At 36.0% G+C, this 22,618-nt stretch overlaps 3 protein-coding genes across 3 annotated transcripts; 2 read left to right on the top strand and 1 right to left on the bottom strand.

Annotated features, from left to right (window-relative positions):
- Positions 1–5,944: 5,944 nt before the first annotated feature.
- On the top strand, positions 5,945–7,764 carry LOC106403158 (dihydroflavonol 4-reductase). The gene is made up of 6 exons (XM_013844000.3): positions 5,945–6,137; positions 6,239–6,408; positions 6,486–6,680; positions 6,768–6,927; positions 6,999–7,191; positions 7,277–7,764. Exons 1-6 carry the CDS (start codon positions 6,020–6,022, stop codon positions 7,596–7,598), a joined length of 1,158 nt encoding a protein of 385 aa, XP_013699454.2. The 5' UTR covers positions 5,945–6,019; the 3' UTR covers positions 7,599–7,764.
- A 3,772-nt stretch (positions 7,765–11,536) lies between these two features.
- Positions 11,537–15,991, bottom strand: LOC125592523 (glutathione S-transferase T3-like). Its single transcript, XM_048767739.1, has 2 exons — positions 15,895–15,991; positions 11,537–12,285 (listed from the first exon to the last, which is right to left on the bottom strand). Exons 1-2 carry the CDS (start codon positions 15,989–15,991, stop codon positions 11,537–11,539), a joined length of 846 nt encoding a protein of 281 aa, XP_048623696.1.
- Positions 15,992–19,358: 3,367 nt separating this feature from the next.
- Positions 19,359–21,496, top strand: LOC106406452 (proteasome subunit alpha type-1-A). The gene is made up of 2 exons (XM_013847125.3): positions 19,359–19,826; positions 20,838–21,496. The coding sequence occupies exons 1-2, from the start codon at positions 19,476–19,478 to the stop codon at positions 21,327–21,329; spliced, it is 843 nt and encodes a 280-aa protein (XP_013702579.2). The 5' UTR covers positions 19,359–19,475; the 3' UTR covers positions 21,330–21,496.
- Positions 21,497–22,618: the final 1,122 nt, after the last annotated feature.

Below are 22,618 nucleotides of genomic sequence, written 5' to 3'. Positions count from 1 at the left end.
GCCTTATGAGTTGGAATTGCCAAGGCTTGGGACGGTCTCAAGAATTGGTGATTCCACGTCTCAAGGAAATTAGGTCTACTTATTTCCCTGAGATTTTGTTTTTGATGGAGACAATGCACAGTAGAGATGTTTTGGTGGATATTCAAGAATGGTTGGGTTATGACAGAGTATATACAGTAGAACCTCTGGGTAGAAGTGGTGGTTTGGCCTTCTTTTGTAAGAAAAATGTGGCCGTGGAGTTAAAGTTTGTAGATAAGAACTTGTTTGATGTTTGAGTACAGTTTGATGCTTTTAAGTTCTTTATGTCCTGTGTATACGGAGATCCTTCTTGTGTAAATCGTTCTGAGATCTGGGAACGTCTTTCAAGGATTGGAGTTTGTAGAAAAGGGAGTTGGTGTATGCTAGGGGTCTTTAATGATATCCTACACAATGGAGAAAAAACTGGTGTCCTGTTAGAAATGATTCGACCTTTGTTCCTGAAATGGATTTTTCAAGGGTCCAAGGTTCAAATCAAAGTAGTATTTTAGATGTCAATCCATTTCTAAGTGTTTCAATTCAATGAGAATACAGGTTCATACTTAAGCTAAGTGCATTCAATGTAATGAAGTGATTTGAGTAACTAACAAGACTCTAACACAATTAACTAGCAACTTTCAAGCAAATGGATAAGGGAGGAATCATGGGTATAGGAATTTGATTTCAGATGACTAAGATTCAATCTAGAATTGCAAGGTTTCAATCAACACATTTCTCTAAGTCTAGATAACATTCCTAAGCAAGTTCTTTGTCAAGACAAATGCTTATTTACTCTTATTGATCAAACATCAAATGCTTTTGGTTTGTGTCAATCAAATAATCATTAAGAACAGATCATTCAACTATCTAAACTCTCCTAACATCAAATGTCTTTGGTAGGGTAAGCTAAGAGCATGTTGAGTTGGCTCAGACATTTCATCGAACACCTTTCGGGCAATGAAATGTCTAGAAATTTCTAATCCAAAATGACCAACTCTAGATTAGCATTAAAATCACTCAATCAAGCAGGGAAACATATTAATCTACTCTAAACATGCTAGATCATCACTTAATCATCGTAATCATCCTAACCCATGAATCCAAAAAGAGTCCACTCACTAATCTTCATGATTAACCTTAAACCCATAGTAGATTCAAGAGAAATCATGTTAAGAAGATGAGATAGACTCAAATTACTCAAGAAAGAAAGATTAGATTACTAAAGATTCAAATTTTCTCCAAAGTATCAATGTATTTTGAGAGAAAACAAGATATTTCCCAAAATTAGGTCTAAAATGTATTTATAGTGCTCTAAAAACGAAGAGGTAAAAATTGGTAAAAACATAGTTGCAGATTTTTCTAAGTGTCGCAACTTGTTTTTGGACGCGTCGTCAGGCCGCTGGGACATAGGCCGCTCCAACACTTGGATGTGGACGCCTTGACGATTCCTTAGCCGCGGCCTCTCATACCACTGCAGCAGGCCGAGTGAGCTCGCGCAAATTGACATCAAAACTTTGTGGCCGCGACATACCGCTGCAATAGGCCACTGGGAAATAGGCCGCTCCAACACTTTAGCCGTGGAATGAGATAATGTCGTCTAGGATTCACAGCGGCTTTGTGGCCTGGCGTTTAGGCCGCTGTGGAGGCACTAAGCCGCTGGGACACTTGGTCTCCATTTCGTTTCTCGACCAAAATCACTCCTTTTTGCCTTCAATCAAGTTCTAGATGGTCTAAACTCACCAAATGCCATCTCCAACACCTGATATGGACTTATGCATGGAAATGCAACCTAATGATGCTAAATGGCACTCTAAATGATTAATATATACACTAAATGATAGTTAAAATCATACAGATTCACAAGATATCAGTTCCCTTCAACGACATGATAAAAGCTTGTCAAATGTCGGAGTTATCAAGCTCTGGAAATGCTTTTACTTGGGGAGGAAAAAGGAACAATAAATGGATTCAATATAAGCTTGATAGGTGTTTTGGAAATAAAGATTGGCACTTGATGTTTCCTGCCTCAAATCAAGCTTTTTGGAAAAAAGAGGTTCTGATCATAGACTAGTTTTGGTGAGTTTGGCTGCTTCTCAAGACTCTTACAGAGGTCAGTTCAGATTTGATAGCAGATTTCTTCATCAACCGATGATTAAACAAGCTATCTCCCAGGCATGGAACAGTCCTCACCCTTTGGCTTGTGGATCAATATCTCACCGGATTCGCCTTTGTCGTAAGGCTTTAAGCAAGTTAAAAAAGGAGAATTGCCTCAACTCAAGATGCAAGATTTTGGATATACAGAAACTGTTGGAGGCAGAACATTCATCTGATTCTCCTGATACACATCGGTTACAACAATTGAAGACAAAACTGATGAGAGCTTATAACGATGAGCAGTCTTTTTGAAGCCAAAGATGCAGAGAAAACTGGGCAAAAGTGGGGGATAAAAATACCAAATTCTTTCACGCTTCAGTTAAAGCAAATCAATCAAAAAAGGTATTGAGAAGCTGGTGGATGAGAATGGTAGAGAACAAAGATCTGAAGCTTTTAAAGGAGCTGTTGCAGCGGAATATTTTCAGTCTCTTTTTACTTCTACAAATCCTTCAGATTTTCAAGATATCTTTCAAGGGTTTCAACCGAGGGTTTCTCATTCAATGAATACGGAGTTGATAAAAGAAGTAACTGCAGCAGAAGTCAAGAATGCGGTTTTTTCGATCAATCCATCTAAGGCACCAGGAGCTGATGGCATGTCAAGTTTATTCTATCAACAATTCTGGGATGTGATAGGCAATCAGGTAACTGCAGAGGTCTGTAACTTCTTTCAGGCAGGTTCGTTTCCTACTGATTGGAATTATACTCAATTATGCTTAATACCCAAGAAGGTTAACTCAAGCTCCATGTCTGACCTTAGACCTATTAGCTTATGTTTTGTTCTCTACAAGATCATAGCTAAGATCATTGCTCAAAGACTGCGACCTCTCTTGCCTCTTATTGTCTCTCCTTCGCAGTCTGCTTTTGTGTCAGAGAGACTCATCTATGACAACATAATTATGGCCATGAGGTGACGCATAGCCTATCTACTCATCCTTCCTGATCATCAGAGTATATGGCTATTAAGTCGGATATGTCTAAGGCTTTTGATAGGGTTGAATGAAAGTTTTTGAAAGCGTTGTTACAAGACATGGGATTTCATCATCAGTGGATCAACTGGATTATGGCTTGTGTTTCTTCAGTCACATATTCGGCCTTGATCAATGACAAACCTCATGGTTTCATTGTTCCACAGAGAGGCTTAAGACAGGGAGATCCGTTATCTCCCTTTCTTTTTGTACTATGTACTGAAGCTCTTATTCATCTTCTGAATCGATCTTTTGCTTCTCATAAAATCACAGGGATGGAATTCTCTGTTTCTGGACCTTCTCTTCATCATATCTTGTTTGCAGATGATAGCATATTTATTTGCAAAGCAACCTTAGATCAGTGTGAGGAGCTCAAGAAGATTTTGTCTATCTACGGAGGTGCAACGGGACAACTGGTTAATCCTTGTAAGTCCTCTATCTTCTTTGGAACTAAGGTTAATGATAGTGATAAGGAAGTGGTTAAGCAATCTTTAGGCATCGATACAGAGGGTGGTATGGGTTCGTATTTGGGACTTCCCGAGTGTTTCACAGGCTCTAAAGTCAAAATGCTTTCCTATATTCATGATTCTCTTAAGAGCAAATTCTCTGGTTGTTTTGCCAGATTACTTTCACAAGGTGGTAAAGACACTCTTATCAAATCAGTAGCATTAGCATCGCCTATCCACGCGATGTCTTGCTTTAGATTTCCTAAGACCACATGTGAATCTTTGAACAGTGCTATGGCAAACTTTTGGTGGAACTCCTCATAAGATAAAAGAAAGATACATTGGATTGGTTGGGACAGAATGTGTCTATCAAAACAAGAGAGAGGACTAGGGTTTCGAGACATTAAAGTTTTTAACCAGGCGCTTTTGGCCAAGCGAGCATGGAATATTCTACAAAACCCTCAAAGCTTATTCTCTCAGGTGATGAAGAGCAAGTATTTTGAAAACGATCAATTTCTCTCAGCTCCTCTCACTTCGAAGCCTTCCTTTGCTTGGCGAAGTATACTTCACGGCCGTGATCTCCTAAAAAAAGGTCTGTATAGAATGGTTGGCAACGGCTCTTCTATTAAAGTTTGGACTGAGGCTTGGATTAGGGATGTAAATATGAAAGCACCGCTGATAAAGAATCCAGTTATTGATATTGATCTCTTGGTAAGTGATCTGATTGACTTCCAAAATAGAGATTGGAACAGAGAAAAACTGGAAAATCTTTTCTATCCTGCAGATATCAAGTGCATTCTGCAAACAAGACCAGTTGTTTTCAAAGATGATTTCTGGGTTTGGGGACATAACAGAAGTGGGGAGTATTCTGTGAAATCAGGCTACTGGTTGCAAAATCAAATTACCAACTCTCAGCTTAAGTTTGAAGCTTCTGTGATGCCCTCGTTAAATCATCTAAAATCAGAGGTTTGGTCCTTAAAAACTTCTCCAAAAATCAAGACTTTTATTTGGAAAATGCTCTCTGAGTCCCTCCCTGTTGCGGATAAAATTATTTCCAGGGGGATGAAAGTGGATTCAAGGTGTCGCTTTTCCCTCAACCGCTTACAGAAGTTTTTTCAAGGTCTGTGTTCTCAAATTTTTACCATCTTCTAAAAGCAAGCAAATCAAAATCCTTGCCTTCAGGAATTGCTCGAATGTGTCCTCGGATACTTTGGCATATCTGGACAGGAAGAAATGCTCTAGTTTTTGAAGGTAAAGGTTTTTGTCCCTTACAATCTCTTAAAATAATTAAGGAAGATGTAGACCTATGGTTTTTAGCTCAGAGGGTAGAAGTTGAGATTGAGGAATGTCAGTCTTTGTAAAAGAGATTTGGTACTAAAAAATGGTTACCTCCTCCTCCTTTATGGGTAAAATGTAATTTTGCTTATTCTTGGGCTAAACAAAAGAAGATTGCTGGAATTTCATGGGTTCTCAGAAATCATAGAGGTGTTGTCCTCTTGCATAGTCGCCACTCTATAGCTCACATAGATAATATTGATGAGGCTAAACTTCAATGTTTTCTATGGGCTATTAACAGTATGGCCAGTCTAAAATTGTCGCGTGTTGTTTTTGGCTCTGAGGCCACTGACTTGATAGGCTCAGTGACTCGTCCAAAAGCGTGGCCATCTTTTGCATATCAAGCTTCGGAGATCAGAATTGCATTGGCTAATATTGATAACTGGAGTCTGCATTCTGAGGTATCTGATACTAATCAAGGTGCAAAGCTCATTGCTCAAAGTGCTTCTTTTGGAGCTAGGTTGCATTCTTATGTGGCCAGAAGTTATCCTTTTTGGCTCAAAGAAACTTTTGAACATGATGTTGCTTTCTCGTAACTGGTTTATATTGGGGTACTGTGTTACCCATATTAGTCTCCTCATCTGTTTGAGGCTTTTGGGTTGATCTTTTGATACTTCTTGTTAAACTGTTTCCTTGTTTATAAAAGTACAGTTGTTCAAAAAAAAGAGAATCATACTAGTAATTATCTTGTTAGGCCAAAAAATCAATGTGCAAAGAAAATCCCTAATCGCCAAATATACTATAATAATTAAAATTTTTGAAAACAATGAAAAGAAAAGTAGACGGCAATTCTTGTCGCTTTCTCACCAACCACAAGCAACTTGGAGCCAACGCGCATTTCATCCGCCGGTACAGCTACATCCAAAAGTAATAAAATCAAATCACACTTACCAGTTTGCCACGTACCAAACAATCAAGTCCTTAGCCAACTAACGTTCCACACGTGCTTTGCCGGTTGGTACTCACGTGACGGTAGCTTCTTCATAGCAATGTTCAAGCTATGGTACGTCTATATATAATGTTTTCATATAGCACGAAGATTTCCACCGAAGCTACATAGTATACTCTTTCCCAAAGCATAATCCATCTTTCTAACACACACAAATGGTAGCTCACAAAGAGACCGTGTGCGTAACCGGCGCATCAGGATTCATTGGTTCATGGCTCGTGATGCGGCTACTGGAACGTGGTTACTTTGTCCGTGCCACTGTTCGCGATCCTGGTACGTATCTTACAAACTCGTTAATTTCTCCTAAGAGTATATGTTAATACGTATCACTTTGTGTGTTTTAAGTAACTTACGAGTTTTCTTGGCCTGTAAAGGAAATTTGAAGAAAGTGCAACATCTTCTTGATTTGCCAAACGCGAAGACGCAACTCACTTTATGGAAAGCCGATTTATCTGACGAAGGAAGCTACGATGACGCCATAAACGGATGCGACGGCGTTTTTCACATAGCTACTCCCATGGATTTTGAATCCAAGGATCCCGAGGTGAGTTATACTATGAACCTTTTTCTTATTACACATCAATCCTACAAGATTTTGTTAAATGAGTTTGTTTGAATCAGAACGAAGTGATAAAACCAACAGTGAATGGAGTGTTGGGGATAATGAAAGCATGTGATAAGGCAAAGACCGTACGAAGAATTGTGTTTACTTCGTCTGCTGGAACGGTTAATGTTGAGGAACACCAGAAAAATGTCTATGATGAAAACGATTGGAGTGATCTCGACTTTATCATGTCCAAGAAGATGACAGGATGGGTATATATATTAAGGATCATATATAAAAAATTAACCCGAGGTTGATCTTCTTCAAAGTAATTTATGTTTTTGATAAATTGTTGGCAGATGTATTTCATGTCGAAAACGTTAGCCGAGAAAGCAGCTTGGGATTACGCTAAGGAAAAAGGAATAGATTTCATTAGTATTATCCCGACATTGGTGATCGGTCCATTTATAACAACATCTATGCCGCCTAGCCTTATTACCGCGCTCTCTCCTATCACTCGTGAGTGAGCCTACTTTCTAATCCCTCTTTTTTAACTAAGAGGTTAATTTAAAACGGTAAAAATGTTTTAGGTAACGAGGCACATTACTCCATCATAAGACAAGGACAGTATGTCCACTTGGACGACTTATGCAATGCTCATATATTCTTGTACGAACAAGCTGCTGCCAAGGGACGTTATGTTTGTTCCTCTCACGATGCAACGATTCTTACTATCTCCGAGTTTCTCAGGCAAAAATATCCAGAATATAACGTGCCTTCAACGTAAGATTTTTATCATTACCGGTTTAAGCTTTTTTTGCATATTCAGTTTAATTTTTTTTTTCTGAATATGAACTCTTTGGAACAGGTTTGAAGGAGTGGATGAGAATCTAAAGAGCATTATGTTCAGTTCCAAGAAGCTGATTGATATGGGATTTAACTTCAAGTATAGTCTCGAGGATATGTTGGTGGAATCGATTGAGACATGTCGTCAAAAGGGTTTTCTCCCTGTCACTTTACCGGAACATTTGAAATCTGAGGACAAAGTTCCGGGCAGTGATGACAATAAGGAGATTAAAAACGGATCTGCAGGTTTAACTGATGGTATGGTAGCTTGTAAGAAGACCGAACCAGGGATGGCCGGCGAGAAAGCCGATAGTCACATGTCGGCACAGCAGATCTGTGCTTAGAAATTGAACCCGTATCTAATATGGATCTATTGTCTTATGAATTTGTGATTTGTTTTTTTTTCTTTTTAAGTTTGTATGAAAGTGTTGTGGACTTATTTATGGTATCTGATAGTCTCATGTGTGAGTGTGAAAAATTATGAATCAATATTATTAAATTAAACCGTAATACGTATGGCAGCGTAATATTATGAAGGGCAAATCTCTAAAATAACATATTTCTAAGTTTATGTCACAAAAATAGCTCCAAAAACTAAAATGATCAAAATAGCATTTTATCTTTTGAAAAATTTAATTTTTTTTTATTTTTTAAAATTTGAAATCTTATCCCAAAATCCCACTCTCCAACTCTAAACTCTAAACCCTAAACCCTAAATTCTAAACCCTAAACTCTAAATCCTAAACCCCACCCCTTAACTCTAAACCCTAAACCCCACCCCTAAACTCTAAACCCTAAACCCTAAACTCTAAACTCTAAACCATAAACCCTAAATTCTAAACCCCACCCATTAACTCTAAATTCTAATGTCTAAATTAATTTACCATTGGGGTATAAGTGTATATTTATCTCTTTTGATAAAACATTAAATGTTATTTTGGTCATTTTTATTCTTAGAGACTATATTTGTGACAAAAAAATTTTTAGTGCTATCTTAGTCATTTTCTCTAATCCGAATACATATGGATGCATGACACAGTTTTAGGGAAGTACAGGGTGTAATCAGGTTATATAATGAAAAAATTATACCTGAACAAGAAAACAAACATGAGGTTCTATGGAACAGACACTAGACCATTTATAACTTTTACTTGGAAGCTACAGTGTTCTCGGAAATTGGAATATTTTGTTTTGCAAGCAATATATATAGGAGTTTATATTTCATTAAGAGCAAGTTCATTGCTAAAACTAGGCCTGGGCATTTCGGGTATCGGTTCGGTTCGGTTCGGGTATTTCGGGTTTTGGATAGTTCGGATAGCGGCTAGAGGATCCATTTAGTACTTGACCTATTTTCGGTTCGGTTCGGTTCGGATAGTTTCGGGTTCGGTTCGGTTCGGATAGTAAATGTAGGAACCGGAAAATATCCGGAAAAAGTTTGGTTCTCATTTGGATCCGGTTCGGGTTCGGATAGTTCGGGTAGTTCGGATAATTTGGATAAAATATCGGTTATTTAGGGTAAAATATCAAATAAATAGGATGATTTAGATAAAAAATTTGGATATTTCGGATTACTTTGGATATTTCGGATAAAACTATCTGGATAGTTTCAGATAATTTCGGGTAGTTTGGATATTTTATAATAATTTAGTTATTCTCAACTATTTTTAGATACTTTTAATAGAATTTTAAATAAAAAATATATATTTAGTGATGTTATATGTATATATAATTAATATTTTTATATATTTGGGTATCCGTTCGGTTATCGGTTCGGTTCCGGTTCGGTTCGGTTATTTCGGATATAAAAATATAGGAACCGTTCGGGTATTTGAGGGTATTAGTCCGGTTCCAGTTTCGGGTATTTCGGTTCGGTTCCGGTTCGGTTCTTCGGTTCCGGTTATTTTGCCTAGGCCTAGCTAAAACCCATGATCTCTTCCTAAATGGTTTTTAATGATTTTTAAACTATTAAATTTAAGAGAAAAGACTTTGGTAAGAGACACATAATTTAAGTGGTTTATTGGTAGTTTCTTAAGTAAAGTTTTTAACAATTTAAAAATTATTAAATTTTTTTTAAACATAAAATTTTAAACAAAGATTAAATTTATTTATTAAATAAAACAAAATGAAACATAATATTTAATAGGAGAGTTCTAAAATGCAAACATAAAAACAAATATTACTAAAACAAACGATAATAATTAAAATGATGCATCTCAAGCTCAGTTGTTGTCTTGATCACGTCCAAATTTACGTCATATATGTTCAACCAAATCACCTTTTAGTTGTTGATGCGCTTGTCTGTCACGAATTTTAGTTCGAACACCCATTTGATTTGCGATATTTGTAGGGATATCTGTAGAATATGTGAGATCGACATGTGAACTTCCGCTGCCTTCTCCTTGTTGGAAATCTGAAACATCATATAGAGTGTATCCATCTCGTTCATCTTCTACTATCATATTATGGAGTATGATACATGCTCTCATAATCTTCCCAATCTTGACTTTATCCCAAGAAAGTGCTGGATTTTTAACAATGGCAAATCGAGCTTCAAAACTCCGAAAGCACGCTCGACATCTTTTCGGGCAGCTTCTTGACGTTGCGCAAATAAAACGGCTTTCGGCCCTTGTGGAATCGAAATAGATTGGATAAAAGTTGCCCATTTTGGATAAATACCATCAGTGAGATAGTAAGCCAAATGGTACTCTCTTCCGTTGACCGAGAAAATCACTTGCGGGGCTTGACCATTTATTATGTCAACAAAAACATGTGAGCGATCAAGTACATTAATATCATTTAAGGTACCTGGAGGTCAAAAAAACGCATGCCATATCCAAAGATCATATGAAGCAACCGCCTCTAAAACGATTGTAGGTTTTCCCGAACCACGAGAATATTGGCCTTTCCAAGCGGTGGGACAATTCTTCCACTCCCAATGCATACAACCGATGCTTCCTATCATCCCGGGAAATTCACGAAGCTCTCCAATATGAAGTAGACGTTGAAGATCAGCCGGTGTTGGTCTTCTTAGGTACTCGTCGCCAAACACATTTATTATGGCGTCGACAAAATTTTCCACACATAATCGAGCAGTGGTTGCACCGAGCCTGAGGTACTCGTCGACCGCATCAAGCGCATAACCATAGGCCAACACACGAATAGCTGTTGTACACTTTTGAAGTGGAGAGATACCAAGCCTTCCGAGACCATCTCTCTTTTGTCGAAAGAATGGAGCTTCATTGGAGAGTCGATCAACAATTTTCATGAACAATTGCTTGTTCATTCTAAACCGTCGTCGGAAAAGATTTTCAGGATATGTTGGACTATCACTGAAATAATCATTCCATAATCGCATATCGCCTTCTTCGCGATTTCTTTCGATAAACACTCGTTTTTTCCTTGTCCTCCTTTCATTTTCTTCATTGATAACCAGATTCTCGAATGTTTGATCAAAATATTGATTGAACGTTTCATCGAACGAATCTTCTAAATTGTTATCTGAAGAAGATGCCATAAAATAGAATTGTTTTAGAAAATATGGTGAGAATAGATAATGGGATTGTTTTAGAAAATATGGAGATGAGAGCAAATGGGATTGTTTTATAAATAAGGAGATGAGAGGAAACGGAATTTTTTTACAAATAAGGAGAGAGGACCGTGAGATTTAGAGAGACATGAAAGGAGAGAGATGAGATAGATGAAAGGAGAGAGATGAGATTAATATGGAGACATATGAGAGCAGAATATAAGACTATATACACTTCGATGCATTGCTGTTCAGTCCGTGATTTACAAGACTTTTGTGTCCGTGATGCAAGATTACAAATCATGACTTGAAGACAAAACATTAACACTTTGACACAACTAGAGGACAGTACCTCACCACTCTCGTGACAACTACAAGACAAGCTACATCAACGCTCGTGACATCTACAACAACTAGAAGACAAAGAAACAACAACTCAAGTCGTGACATCTCTCAACGCTCGTGACATCTCCACTCTCTCATGTTCTGACCTTGGCTTCGCCATAGGTTCTTTGCGTACTCTCTCACCTGCAATAACAAGAACAAGAATAGGTTAAACTCTTGAACATAACCGCGCCAAGAACAATAACATGAACATTTAGCATTAATAAGCACAAGAACAATAGCAGGAACAAGTCACAAAACTACATTTAGATGCCCATTTTAAGAAACATAACAAAAAACATAACCATAAACAGAACAAGAGTCATAATAAGAAACATAACGATAAACACAACAAGATGAGTTAGCTAGACATCAAGTAGACATCAAGTCAGTGATGAGTTTCTTCTTGAGGGCCTCTTCATACTCAGCTAGAGGTTCCTGCTTCCCAATAAGACTGTCAAGCAAACTCATCTTAGACAACCGCTCCTTCATCAACAAATCCTGCTGTTTGATTGTCCACATACTTTGAAACGCATTCAGAGAATTCTCCTCTACCACCTTCTTCTTAGAACTCGCCTTTGCAGCCTTAACACCCGGGGGGCGTTTGTTCGCAGTTGCTTCAGAGGCTGATGAGTCTCCACCGTCATCACACTTCCTCTTCTTCGAACTGGGACGTTTAGCAGTGGCAAGGGCGCACCACTTCTGGTCGTTGCGCAGCTCCTTCCATGCGTGGTCAAGCATGAATCTCTTCTGGTGATTGTTGTAGAAGATTTGATGTGCTAGCTTGAGAACATCATTCTCGTTTTGGCCACTACTTTTCTCCCTAGTAGCAGCCTCATACGCTCCACAGAATTTGGACACAAGGTCGTTGATCCTGTGCCAACGCTGCTTGCAGTGGGTCGGCTCTCTCTGTTCGCAGCCAGCATCAGTCCCTTGGCTCTCTCTGCTTGCCTCTAAGTAGGCAGCAATTCTTGACCAAAAGGCGCCTGATCTTTGCTCGTTCCCAACCACTGGGTCTTTGCTCGTGTTTAACCACGAGCTGGTGAACAAAATATCATCCTTTGGAGTCCATTTCCGTCGCTCTCTTTGCTCTGTAGCCGTCTCTCCATCAAAGTTAGAGGCTTCGGTACCAAATGAACATTAAAATGGAAGTTGTGATGAAGATAGTTCAACACTATCTTCATTGTTTCCAAAGGAAAGAGTTTGTTGACTATTTAATAGTTCAACAAACTTTGAGCTTGAAGCAGATGGATAGGAATCCATACGAAGGAAGAGAGATAGAAAAGAAAGAGCTGAGATTGTTATAGAATGAATAGGAAGAGAAGAGAAGAACACGGTTTTGGAATGAATTGAACAAACAATAGAAGCCAAGATTTTTATAGAATGAATAGAAGAAGAAACGCATTGATAGTCAACCATAACCGAGTTGACATATTTCTAACACCAACAAACACAAGACCATTCATTTCTATCTAACCACAAACCAATAAACAGCTATTTATTACCTAACCTAACACATAATTACCATTCAATTCATTTCACAGAAGAGATAGCAATCAAGGACAATCGCAACATATTTCTAATACCACAAACCACTATAGCAAACAAGAGATTGCAATGCTTTATCCAATTCAAACAGAGCAAAGACAATGGCATTATCATACTCTCCAATTCAAACAGAGCAAAGACGTTTTTAAAAAGCAACAATAATGAAGAAATTAAACAGAGCACAATGGTATTATCCAACTCTCTAATTCAGTTCAAGCCACAATTAAATCCTACTCTACAATTCAAACAGAGCAAAGACTTTTTTAAAAAGCAACTATAATGAAGAAATTGAACAGAACACAATGGTATTATCCACCTCTCTAATTCAGTTCAAGCCACAATTAAATCCAACAGCAAGCGCAATCAAACTCACAAACAACCATCGAATATAAACAATGGTTTATCCTATTCAACAGACCAAATAGATTTCTTTTATCTGATTCAAAAGATCAAAGACAAAGGTTTTACCTTTTACAAACAATCATGGGGGTGAAGTCTGAGATATATGACGGCTCTCTATGGATCGTGCCTCTTGATCAAACCATCTGAAGACACAAAGACATACAAAATTACAACAAGTCAGTCGATTGAGCTTCTCTAGATTCAGGATGAAATACAACAATCTAAAGACATGCATGAATGAAATATTAAAATAGAGAGACATATGAACTCATCTTTGCCTTTCGATTCGCCGACGGTCACCGTTTGGCGACGCCTCCGACCGCAACCACGAGAGACATCTCGCCGTTTTCCTTGGTCGACGATAGCAACCGTTAGAGGGGACGCCGTTTTCCGTCGTCGACATGAGCCACCGAGAAACCCGCTGTTGGTTGAGTCGAGCCACGGAGAAGAAGAGATATCGCCTTTTCGTCTCCAGAGAGGAGAGATGAAAAACAGAAAGAAAAAAATGAAGAAAGAACGCGATGTCTCGCGAGACCACCCACCCTCTCTCCAATAACATCAAGCCATGTGGCTCAAGGGACGGTGCCTTCGCTCCCTTAATTAAGGGACGCCTCTTCATAATAAATGGGTTTTCCATTTAATTAAAATCACATTAATGCTAAGATCCCTTGTTAAGGGATTGCAATAAACATGGTCTAAGGATTTACGGTCACGTGGAATTCAATGTGATATGCTATGGAATATATGCTATGGAATATATATTTGGAGCGGAGAAAGAATCAATTAATCTAAGATTTCTTGTAATAGTGTTCCATTGTATTTACTCTTCTCGGATATTGATTACCTATTCAGGAAACTTCCAAAAGAATATGACTTCAACTATTTTCCGTGTATACGGTATACTTGGAAGAGCATAAATGATAGAGTTTATAAAAACAAAAATGGAAATTCACAAGAAATTTTTGTATAGCGTAAATAGAGGGAGCCTTGTGGGTTATGTGGATATATCTTAGTCAAAAATGGTTTTCTAGCATATGGGACTCAACTGAAAATACTGTGGGAGCCATGAATAAAACTTATAATTTTTACATATAGAATGTGAATGTTTGATCTGGGCCATGAAGTGCATAAGAACCATTTAGTTTTCATAAGTGGTGTTCATAATAGAATTTTCTCAAATGATGAATGTCTACATCGATGAAATGTCCGACTTTCACTACTCACATAGATGAATTTCAAACGATATAATAAGTTATTTCCTAACTTTACAATCCAATATATTCCAAATGCAAGTACACAGTAGCGAACAAACTTACACCAAATTCTCGAAGTCTTTTTTCTTATATGGTTTATGTTGCTTTAGTTTCACTATTTTGGCTTTCAATCCGTGTCTACTTTAGTCTTAGTACAGTTATTGTTGGTAAAACAAAAGAATCATGAAATAATATTGGCCATAGGTGTTTTTACTGATTATGCTATTGAAAATCTAAAATTTAAGATATATATCAAACGTAGTATTGTTAAACCAAAATTTAACTAATTTATAATTTTTTTATTTTGAATATATATAAATATATGTTTTTGTTAACAGCTACTCAAACAAAAACTAAAATGGTTTAAACGTATAAAGATATAGTACAAAATTGACAAAAACCAAAGAAGAGTACACAACATTACATTATCAACTTGTCCACGTGCGTGTTCAGCATACAACGAAAATAAAATCTGATTATTATGTTGGTATAGACAGTATCTTCACTAATTTAAAATAATATAATACAAACACTACATTTTCTTATGTTAAATTTTCATACACTTCATAGCTTATATAAAATCTTATGGGTTAATTTGCTGAATAGCCAAAATGGGAATGTAAACTAAGTAGATAGCATTGATTTTGATATGATTAATAAACTAACATTTAGCATGTTTTTTTTCCGGTTATGCTCCTCCAATTTCAAATGGTCAGTTAACGTGAGAAAGTAAATGACGTGGTCGGTTGTAAAACTCCACTATTAATTATTACACCACGTAGTGCCACCAACACCACACGTTTGTTTACCACATAAATATGCATCTGAATTTTTATATCATATCGTCGAAATAGTATAAGACTCCAAATCCACTTATAACTCCTAAATATTAAACCTTACTCAAAACCTCAACCTTCAGCCTCTAAATACTAAACCCTAAACCCTAATCCTAAACCCAAATATAAATATATATACCCAAATCAAGGAAGTATAAACCCTAATCTAAATCCTAATGTAAAGCTAAACCCTAATCAAAAAATATAAACCCAAATAGAATGTATATTATATGGTTTACTATACCCAAACCTCTACTTAACAAATCTAAACCCTAGACATGAAAACCCAAATACAATCTATAAATTGTTTTTTAATATTAAACACTTGACAACACATTTACTTGGTTAACAGATTGCATATCTTCTATTTCATATAGTTTAAATAGTAGAGTAAACGAATGTTCCAAATAATCAAATTTGTCGAACACTCAAAAAAATGAGTTTCATATTACAATCAATCATACAAAATGACAGAGAAAAAACTATCAAATTTCAAAACATGACAGATTATTACATTTTTAAGGAGTAGTATAGAAATATGTCTCAAATAGTATGGTAACCTTACATAAATAGCTACACTTAAAAATATATACTATACTATTCATTTCACCGAATATAGTATAGACGGTGAGTTCATCTTCTTCAATTCTTCTTTTTCTTAGACATACTGATACATATTCATTTCGCTCACCATCATTATCCTTCACCACCATGTAGAGATCGTCTTCATCTCGTCTCTTTTCCTGACACGACGGCGCTTTTACTGACCCACCGTCGTTATTCTTCATCACTAGATATGTAAAACAAAAACAGAAACGAAAACAAAGTGTAAACAAAAGCATGATTGTGAGAATCAATGATTTAAAAAAAAAAGAGGAAAAGAATTGAAAGAGTCAATGTGTGTACCATCTTCGCCTTCATCGTTGTCTTTTCTTTATCACAATTGGTTGTCCTTCTCGTAAGAAGAAATTCAATTCAAGAAGATATGTGAGTAATGAAAGACCACGTTTTACCTTTTACAGTTACAAATTATTAATTAAATTTTGTTTTTTTTTTGTGCTGCTTTCACTGGTTGTATACATGGATATAATAACATTATTATATAAAAGATCCAATACATATTTGCAACTTAGGTTTTTTTGTCATACAATAAATTATAATTCGTTTGAAGGTTATACAATGCAATTTTCCAAATGCATTATGCATGGAAGGATGAGAGATTTCTTATTTCTCTTGCTCTTTTTTCACAAACCTATTTTGGCCTAAATATTGTGTGTTTTCCCTGATCACAAAAAAAAAAAAATTTCTCAATCAATTTAACTCCATTTTTTGATGTTTGAATATACTATATTGTAGTGCTCGTTGTAAGTTTTCCAACGAGGTGTTAATCCAACCACAAAGACCATCAGTCAAAAAGTCAGTCTCTTCATTTTACAAAACAGAGTTCTAACAAAGCCATCCTTCTCAAATGTGGTTGCGTTACACTACACCTGCTAAAAGAGCATTATCGATAGTCTACTAGCTAAACTACTACTGAAAATGTACATAAAGAAAAGTAATATTCTATGATCGAAACCCGCAAAATATAAGTGTAACATCTCAGTTTATGGTATATGGAAATGTACAAAAGAATTAATTTGGTTACATATGTCAACAAAATGTGCTTATCTTTTTAGGCATATATCCGTTTAAAATCCCAGAGTTAAGCATGTTTGATTTGGAGTAGTGGAATGATGGGTGACCTATCGGAAAGTGATTCGTAATATCGTGCTAGTCATGCCAAAACACGGAGAAAAATCCAGAAAATTAACGTTCCATCTGTCGGATGGGATGGGCGTTCCACAACGTAGTACTGATTATCACATCGTATATTGCTATAAAGTTCTTTGTTACAGCCAATTGGCAAAACAAAATATGCCGTGTAAGGTGGTGGCTTTTACATGGCGTATTTATTTTCCAGGAATGTGCTTGAAGAAACACCGGTCCAAAGGGTAAACGGCCCAAGTGGCCGCTTAAGACATACAATTTTAGAAGACATTTTTATCAAGAATTTTTGTTAATATTTGTACGTAAAAAGAATTTACATTTTAGTAATGATATTTGTAAGAAAAATTAACACTATTATGAAAATTTATTAATAAATATATTGAATAAATGTATAGCAAAATAATAACATTTTTAGATAAAACAATTTTGGTATAAACAAATGATTTTAGTAAAATTATGATTAATATAATCAAATATTTATGATAATGTATTCAAATAATTATGATTAATATAATCATAATTATGACATTATGATTTGCTAGTAGATGACTTCTCTTTATTCGTGTATTCCAGTATTCAGATTTGATAAATCGTTGGGTGGGCATTTCGGTTATTTTTTTGGTTCGGTTCGGGTTCGGTTCGGTTTGGTTAGTTCGGTTCTACTATTTTTCCAACTGAAGTAAACCATAGTTAGTTTGGTTCGGTTTGTGTTCGGTTCGGTTTATATTCGGTTCGGTTTGTATTCGATTCGGTTTGTATTCTGTTTGGTTTGTTGTTTTAGATCGGTTTAATTATATTCTTTTTAGTTTAATTTTTCTAAGAAAAATTATATTTTAAAACATAAATTATGTAAACATAAATAAATTCAATATAAAACTGAAACAAAAACCTTTATAAAATCACAAAAATATATAAAAATTAAAACAAATGAAAGTTAACTAAAGTAAAAAAAACCCAACATCATTAGTAATATTTTTTATATCATTAAAATTAAAAATCATGCAATAAATAAAATATTTTAAATCAAAATATTTTGATGATTACATATTAGGTTAGAAGAATATAAGTTAATGAATAAAAAATGAAAAATTTGTGGTTTGGTATTAAAATTTTAGTATATTGGTATTACTAATATTTTTAATTTAAATAATAACAAAAATACATCGGTTTTTTGGTTCGGTTCAGGCGAACCGAACCGAACCGAACCATTCGGGTTGAGAAAATCATCAACTAAATGATTTGAAATAGACTTTGGTTCGGTTCGAATCGGTTTCGGTTCGGTTGGTTCGGTTTGACTCGGTTCGGTTCGGTTTTTTTGCCCACCTCTAAGTATAACTCCAACAAATTCGTCCATGTGATTGAGATTGGCTTATCGCTAAACTACAGATCAACGATGAAAGTCAGTTAAACCGATAAAAGTGATTGGCATATTATGTAACAAAGATTATCGATATATAGTAAAACTCTATAAATTAATAAAGGGCAATTTTTTTAAATAGATCTATTTAAGTTTTTGTCACAAAAATATCTTTCAAAAAAAGAAAATGATTAAAATAGTCTTTTTTTTTGTTTTGAAAATTTTAATTTAAATTTTTTTATTTTTATTTTTAATTTGAAATTACATCCCCAAAACTCTATCCCTAACTCTAAACCCTAAGTTTAGATTAGCTAAACCTAAGGTAAAAATACATTTTTACCATTTATTAAAACTTATTTTGGTCATTTTTTCTATTGAAAGCTATTTTTGTGACAAAAACTTAAAAAATGCTATCTTAGGGAATTTCTCAATTAATAGTGTTGAGACTATGATATTTTATTAATTATAGAGATTAATTTACAAAAAAAATCATCTTTTAGATTTTTCTATTTAAAGATATATGTTTTCTATAATATGATTATTTATTTTATTTTAGTGTACATGTATTAATTAATTTTTGAAATTCAACATTTAATATTGGTTTTATTATATTATTTAATATATATTGAATATGTTTCATAAAATTTAAATGTAGTTTTAGATATAATTTTACTAAAAATCATTAAAATATATTAAATATTAAAAAAATATAAAGATAGTTTCATTGTGAATATAAAACAACAATATAATGGTTGGTCTGTACTTATATACAATTTTTATACATATAAATTACTAATTTATAATATTAATGGAACTATATATTATTTTAATGGAACTATATATTATTTTATTATTTTATTGATTTGTGTTATATTTGAAACAGACATAACTCGGAACTAGAGAAGTTTTTATTAATTTATAATTTATTGAATTTACCGTAGTAATTTCTTAAAATCAGAGCCCAAAACGCGAATTAAAAAGCCCAATAAAAGCCTATTAAAGTGATGTAAGCCCATTTGTTCAGTTAAGATCAAAAGGAGAAAAGAGCATCCATGGCTTGAAGCAAAAGAAAAGTTTCTGAGCTGCTCTCCTCTGTATAAACCCTTTTCCAAACAAGAGCAGCAGAGAAGAAGAAGAAGAAAGCTAAAATGTTCAGGAATCAGTACGACACAGATGTGACGACATGGAGCCCAACAGGCCGTCTCTTCCAAGTGGAGTACGCCATGGAAGCAGTCAAGCAAGGCTCCGCCGCAATCGGGCTCAGATCTCGCTCCCATGTCGTCCTCGCCTGCGTCAACAAGGCCCAATCCGAGCTCTCCTCTCACCAGAAGAAGATCTTCAAAGTCGATGACCATATAGGCGTCGCGATCGCTGGGCTCACCGCCGATGGCCGTGTCCTCTCTCGTTATATGAGATCGGAGGCTATCAACCACTCCTTCACCTATGAGTCTCCGCTCCCCGTTGGACGCCTCGTCGTTCACCTCGCTGATAAGGCCCAGGTTAGCTGAGATTTGGAATCAATTGCTCTTGATTTCACATTAGGTTATTGGATTTGAGGTTAGGGTTTCCAAAATTGAGGATTAGTTTGTGATGAATTGGAATAAATGCTTGAGGGAGCTTAAGAGCAAGTATGGTAGTGATATGAGCTGATTAAGACTTGTACGAGCTAATGGTGCTTAACAAGATGCACTACTGTATTCAAAAGGCTTTACCTAAAACTCAAAATCCTGTTTGGTATAACGATTTACATGTTGTTGTCACTACTGTATTACAAAGGCTTTACCTTTACCAATAGCATGTGTCTCGAGGAGTTTGGTGTTCTTCTGATACTTGGACTTGTTTATGAATGAATTGATTGTTGTGTCACGTAGATAATGGAGTTAGGTCTTTGTCTCACATGCTAGAGCCTAGATGTTGTTGTACAAATTGCCTGTAGTTATTAACTACATACATTCCACTTTCTGTTTTGGCTTATGGTTTTTCTCCTTTATTTACGAACTGAAAAAGTACGTTTAGATCAGAATAACTGATTTGGTTTCTGTTTTATGTTCGTATATCTTGTAGCTTCGTGGTGCAGTTTTCGTTTGTTGGTAACATTATAATGTACTATGCATATGACACCATTTTTCTGGCTTGAATTGGTGATAACTGAACTTGCTTTCCAGTCGAATATTCTGCAAGTCCCTAGTAGTTGATGCTGAAACTCAGATGAGACAGACAAATATGTTTAATATAATTGTGATATATCTCACTTTTGTTAACGTATAAAATAGATTTTCTATTGTATTCCATCTTTCATTTCTTTGTTTGTGACAAGCCACTGGGAAGAACTCCCCTCCCATAAACCATATGTATAATTAAAAGGAAGGCATTGTACCATAAGAACTTTCACTAGACAAGTCCAAATTAAGTCACATTATGTTACATTAAATATCATTTTCCTTCAGCTTTAGCAAGGTTTTTTCTTGATACTTGAGGAATAACTGTGTGTTTGTTCTGGCTATGAACAGGTCTGTACCCAACGATCATGGAAGCGGCCATATGGCGTGGGTCTTTTGGTAGGTGGACTGGATGAGTCTGGAGCCCATCTTTACTACAACTGCCCAAGCGGAAACTACTTTGAGTATCAAGCTTTCGCTATTGGGTCCCGTTCACAAGCCGCAAAGACCTATCTGGAGCGTAGGTTTGAGAGCTTTGGGGATTCTTCCAGAGAAGATCTGATAAAAGATGCTATTCTGGCTGTGAGGGAGACACTGCAAGGAGAAACACTTAAGAGTTCTCTCTGCACGGTCTCTGTTCTAGGTGTCGGTGAGCCGTTCCACTTCTTGGACCAGGAAACTATACAGAAAGTGATTGACACATTTGAGAAAGTACCAGAGGATGAGGCTGGTGAGGCTGGTGAGGCTGGTGAGGGTGAGGCTGAAGCTGCTGCTGCTGCTGCACCAGCAGAACAGGGTGGTGGTGGTGCAGGTGACCAAGACGTGGCTCCGATGGAAATGTAAGGCGTGTGCAACGCTAGAACTGTTTTAATTGAATGTTTGTTGGATTTACTTTGGATAATTTCATATGAATCATTTGCAAATCGCTGCGGCTTTACATTATATGCTCGCAAACCTCGTGGGGTTGAAATCATTTGGTCATTTTAATTTCATAGCTACCGTTAAGACTCTGTTTTTCTTTCATTTGGTCATCTGATTTAAATCTTTTCACAACTTCATATCTCATTTATACCATTTTTCTGATTTGGGGCTTGCACATTAAAACGGTAGGCAGTAGGCATACAACAATACACGCCAAATTATGTTTTATATACTTATCACGCTCACGCCTTTTTGTAAAAGCTAGAACAGCCTTACTATAGAAAGACCACATGTCTTGAAAGATGGACTCACAAGAGACCTCCAAGAAGGGCCTGAGTGAAACTGTAGGGGCTAAACGTACAAACTCTGTTATGGTGGGCTCAAGTCCTTGAAGGATGTCATAGTGGTTTCTGTAGTGTGTCCCATCATCTTTCTAGTCTTGAATTAGCGAAAGAGCAACAGGTTTTCAAATTTAGCCGAAGGAGATGCTCGTGTAGCGGCTATCGTGTGAACTACCTTGCAATCCTGGACTGGCTAGCTCTGTGTGGGAGCAAGGTGGAGTGTTGCTAAGAAGCCATCTTATCCGCAACATGGAACTAGGATGGCTCCAAACTTCGAGAACTGTTCCTAGAGAATAATTTCACTATCTTCAGACCTTTGTTTAACATATATCGCAAATACATCTTTCTCTAAACCTACAATTAGTCTCATACTCATAACCGATAGTAATACAACTTCACATTTCTAACCTTGAGTTTCCTTATATGGTTGCAAATAATCCAAAAATCACAAGAAACACTATAGATAGCTGATTTAAAACTCAAACAATGCTGCATATTATTATTACTTTGACGTCGTCTAGTTCAAAGGAAAAGCATAAGTGGGCCCTCTACATGGTGACAACTACGGAAAACATAGGACGATGGCAAGTATTGGCAACCATGTAACCACAGCCATTGACTTTTCCGGCTCTCTCAATCATTTGTTTAGCCACCAACCCGTCCATTATCCATCAAATGAGAATTAATCAGAGTTTTATAATTTGTATTTTACAACTTAGTGGATCATACAAAATTAAATTAAGAAAGAACAACCAATGTGTTTTGGATGTATGAAGGCAATGAGATTAAACATATAAAACAACGTCCAATCGATTGAAAATTATTCTATTTTGGATGGTTTTTTCGCAAAGATATTATGCATTTTTTAAC

Source organism: Brassica napus, chromosome C9, assembly GCF_020379485.1.
Source record: "Brassica napus cultivar Da-Ae chromosome C9, Da-Ae, whole genome shotgun sequence".
Classification (NCBI taxonomy): domain Eukaryota; kingdom Viridiplantae; phylum Streptophyta; class Magnoliopsida; order Brassicales; family Brassicaceae; genus Brassica; species Brassica napus.
This window is presented reverse-complemented; position numbering and strand designations above follow the sequence as displayed.

Bases quoted from the DNA above. Each gene is read 5' to 3' on its own strand.
- LOC106403158 (XM_013844000.3), top strand. From the start codon at position 6,020: ATGGTAGCTCACAAAGAGACCGTGTGCGTAACCGGCGCATCAGGATTC. The intron at 6,138-6,238 runs GTACGTATCTTA...TGGCCTGTAAAG, and splicing joins TGCCACTGTTCGCGATCCTG to GAAATTTGAAGAAAGTGCAA. The intron at 6,409-6,485 runs GTGAGTTATACT...TGTTTGAATCAG, and splicing joins TTGAATCCAAGGATCCCGAG to AACGAAGTGATAAAACCAAC.
- LOC125592523 (XM_048767739.1), bottom strand. From the start codon at position 15,991: ATGAAGAATAACGACGGTGGGTCAGTAAAAGCGCCGTCGTGTCAGGAA. The intron at 12,286-15,894 runs GTGAGCGAAATG...TTGGTACCGAAG, and splicing joins GGTGGTGAAGGATAATGATG to CCTCTAACTTTGATGGAGAG.
- LOC106406452 (XM_013847125.3), top strand. From the start codon at position 19,476: ATGTTCAGGAATCAGTACGACACAGATGTGACGACATGGAGCCCAACA. The intron at 19,827-20,837 runs GTTAGCTGAGAT...GGCTATGAACAG, and splicing joins ACCTCGCTGATAAGGCCCAG to GTCTGTACCCAACGATCATG.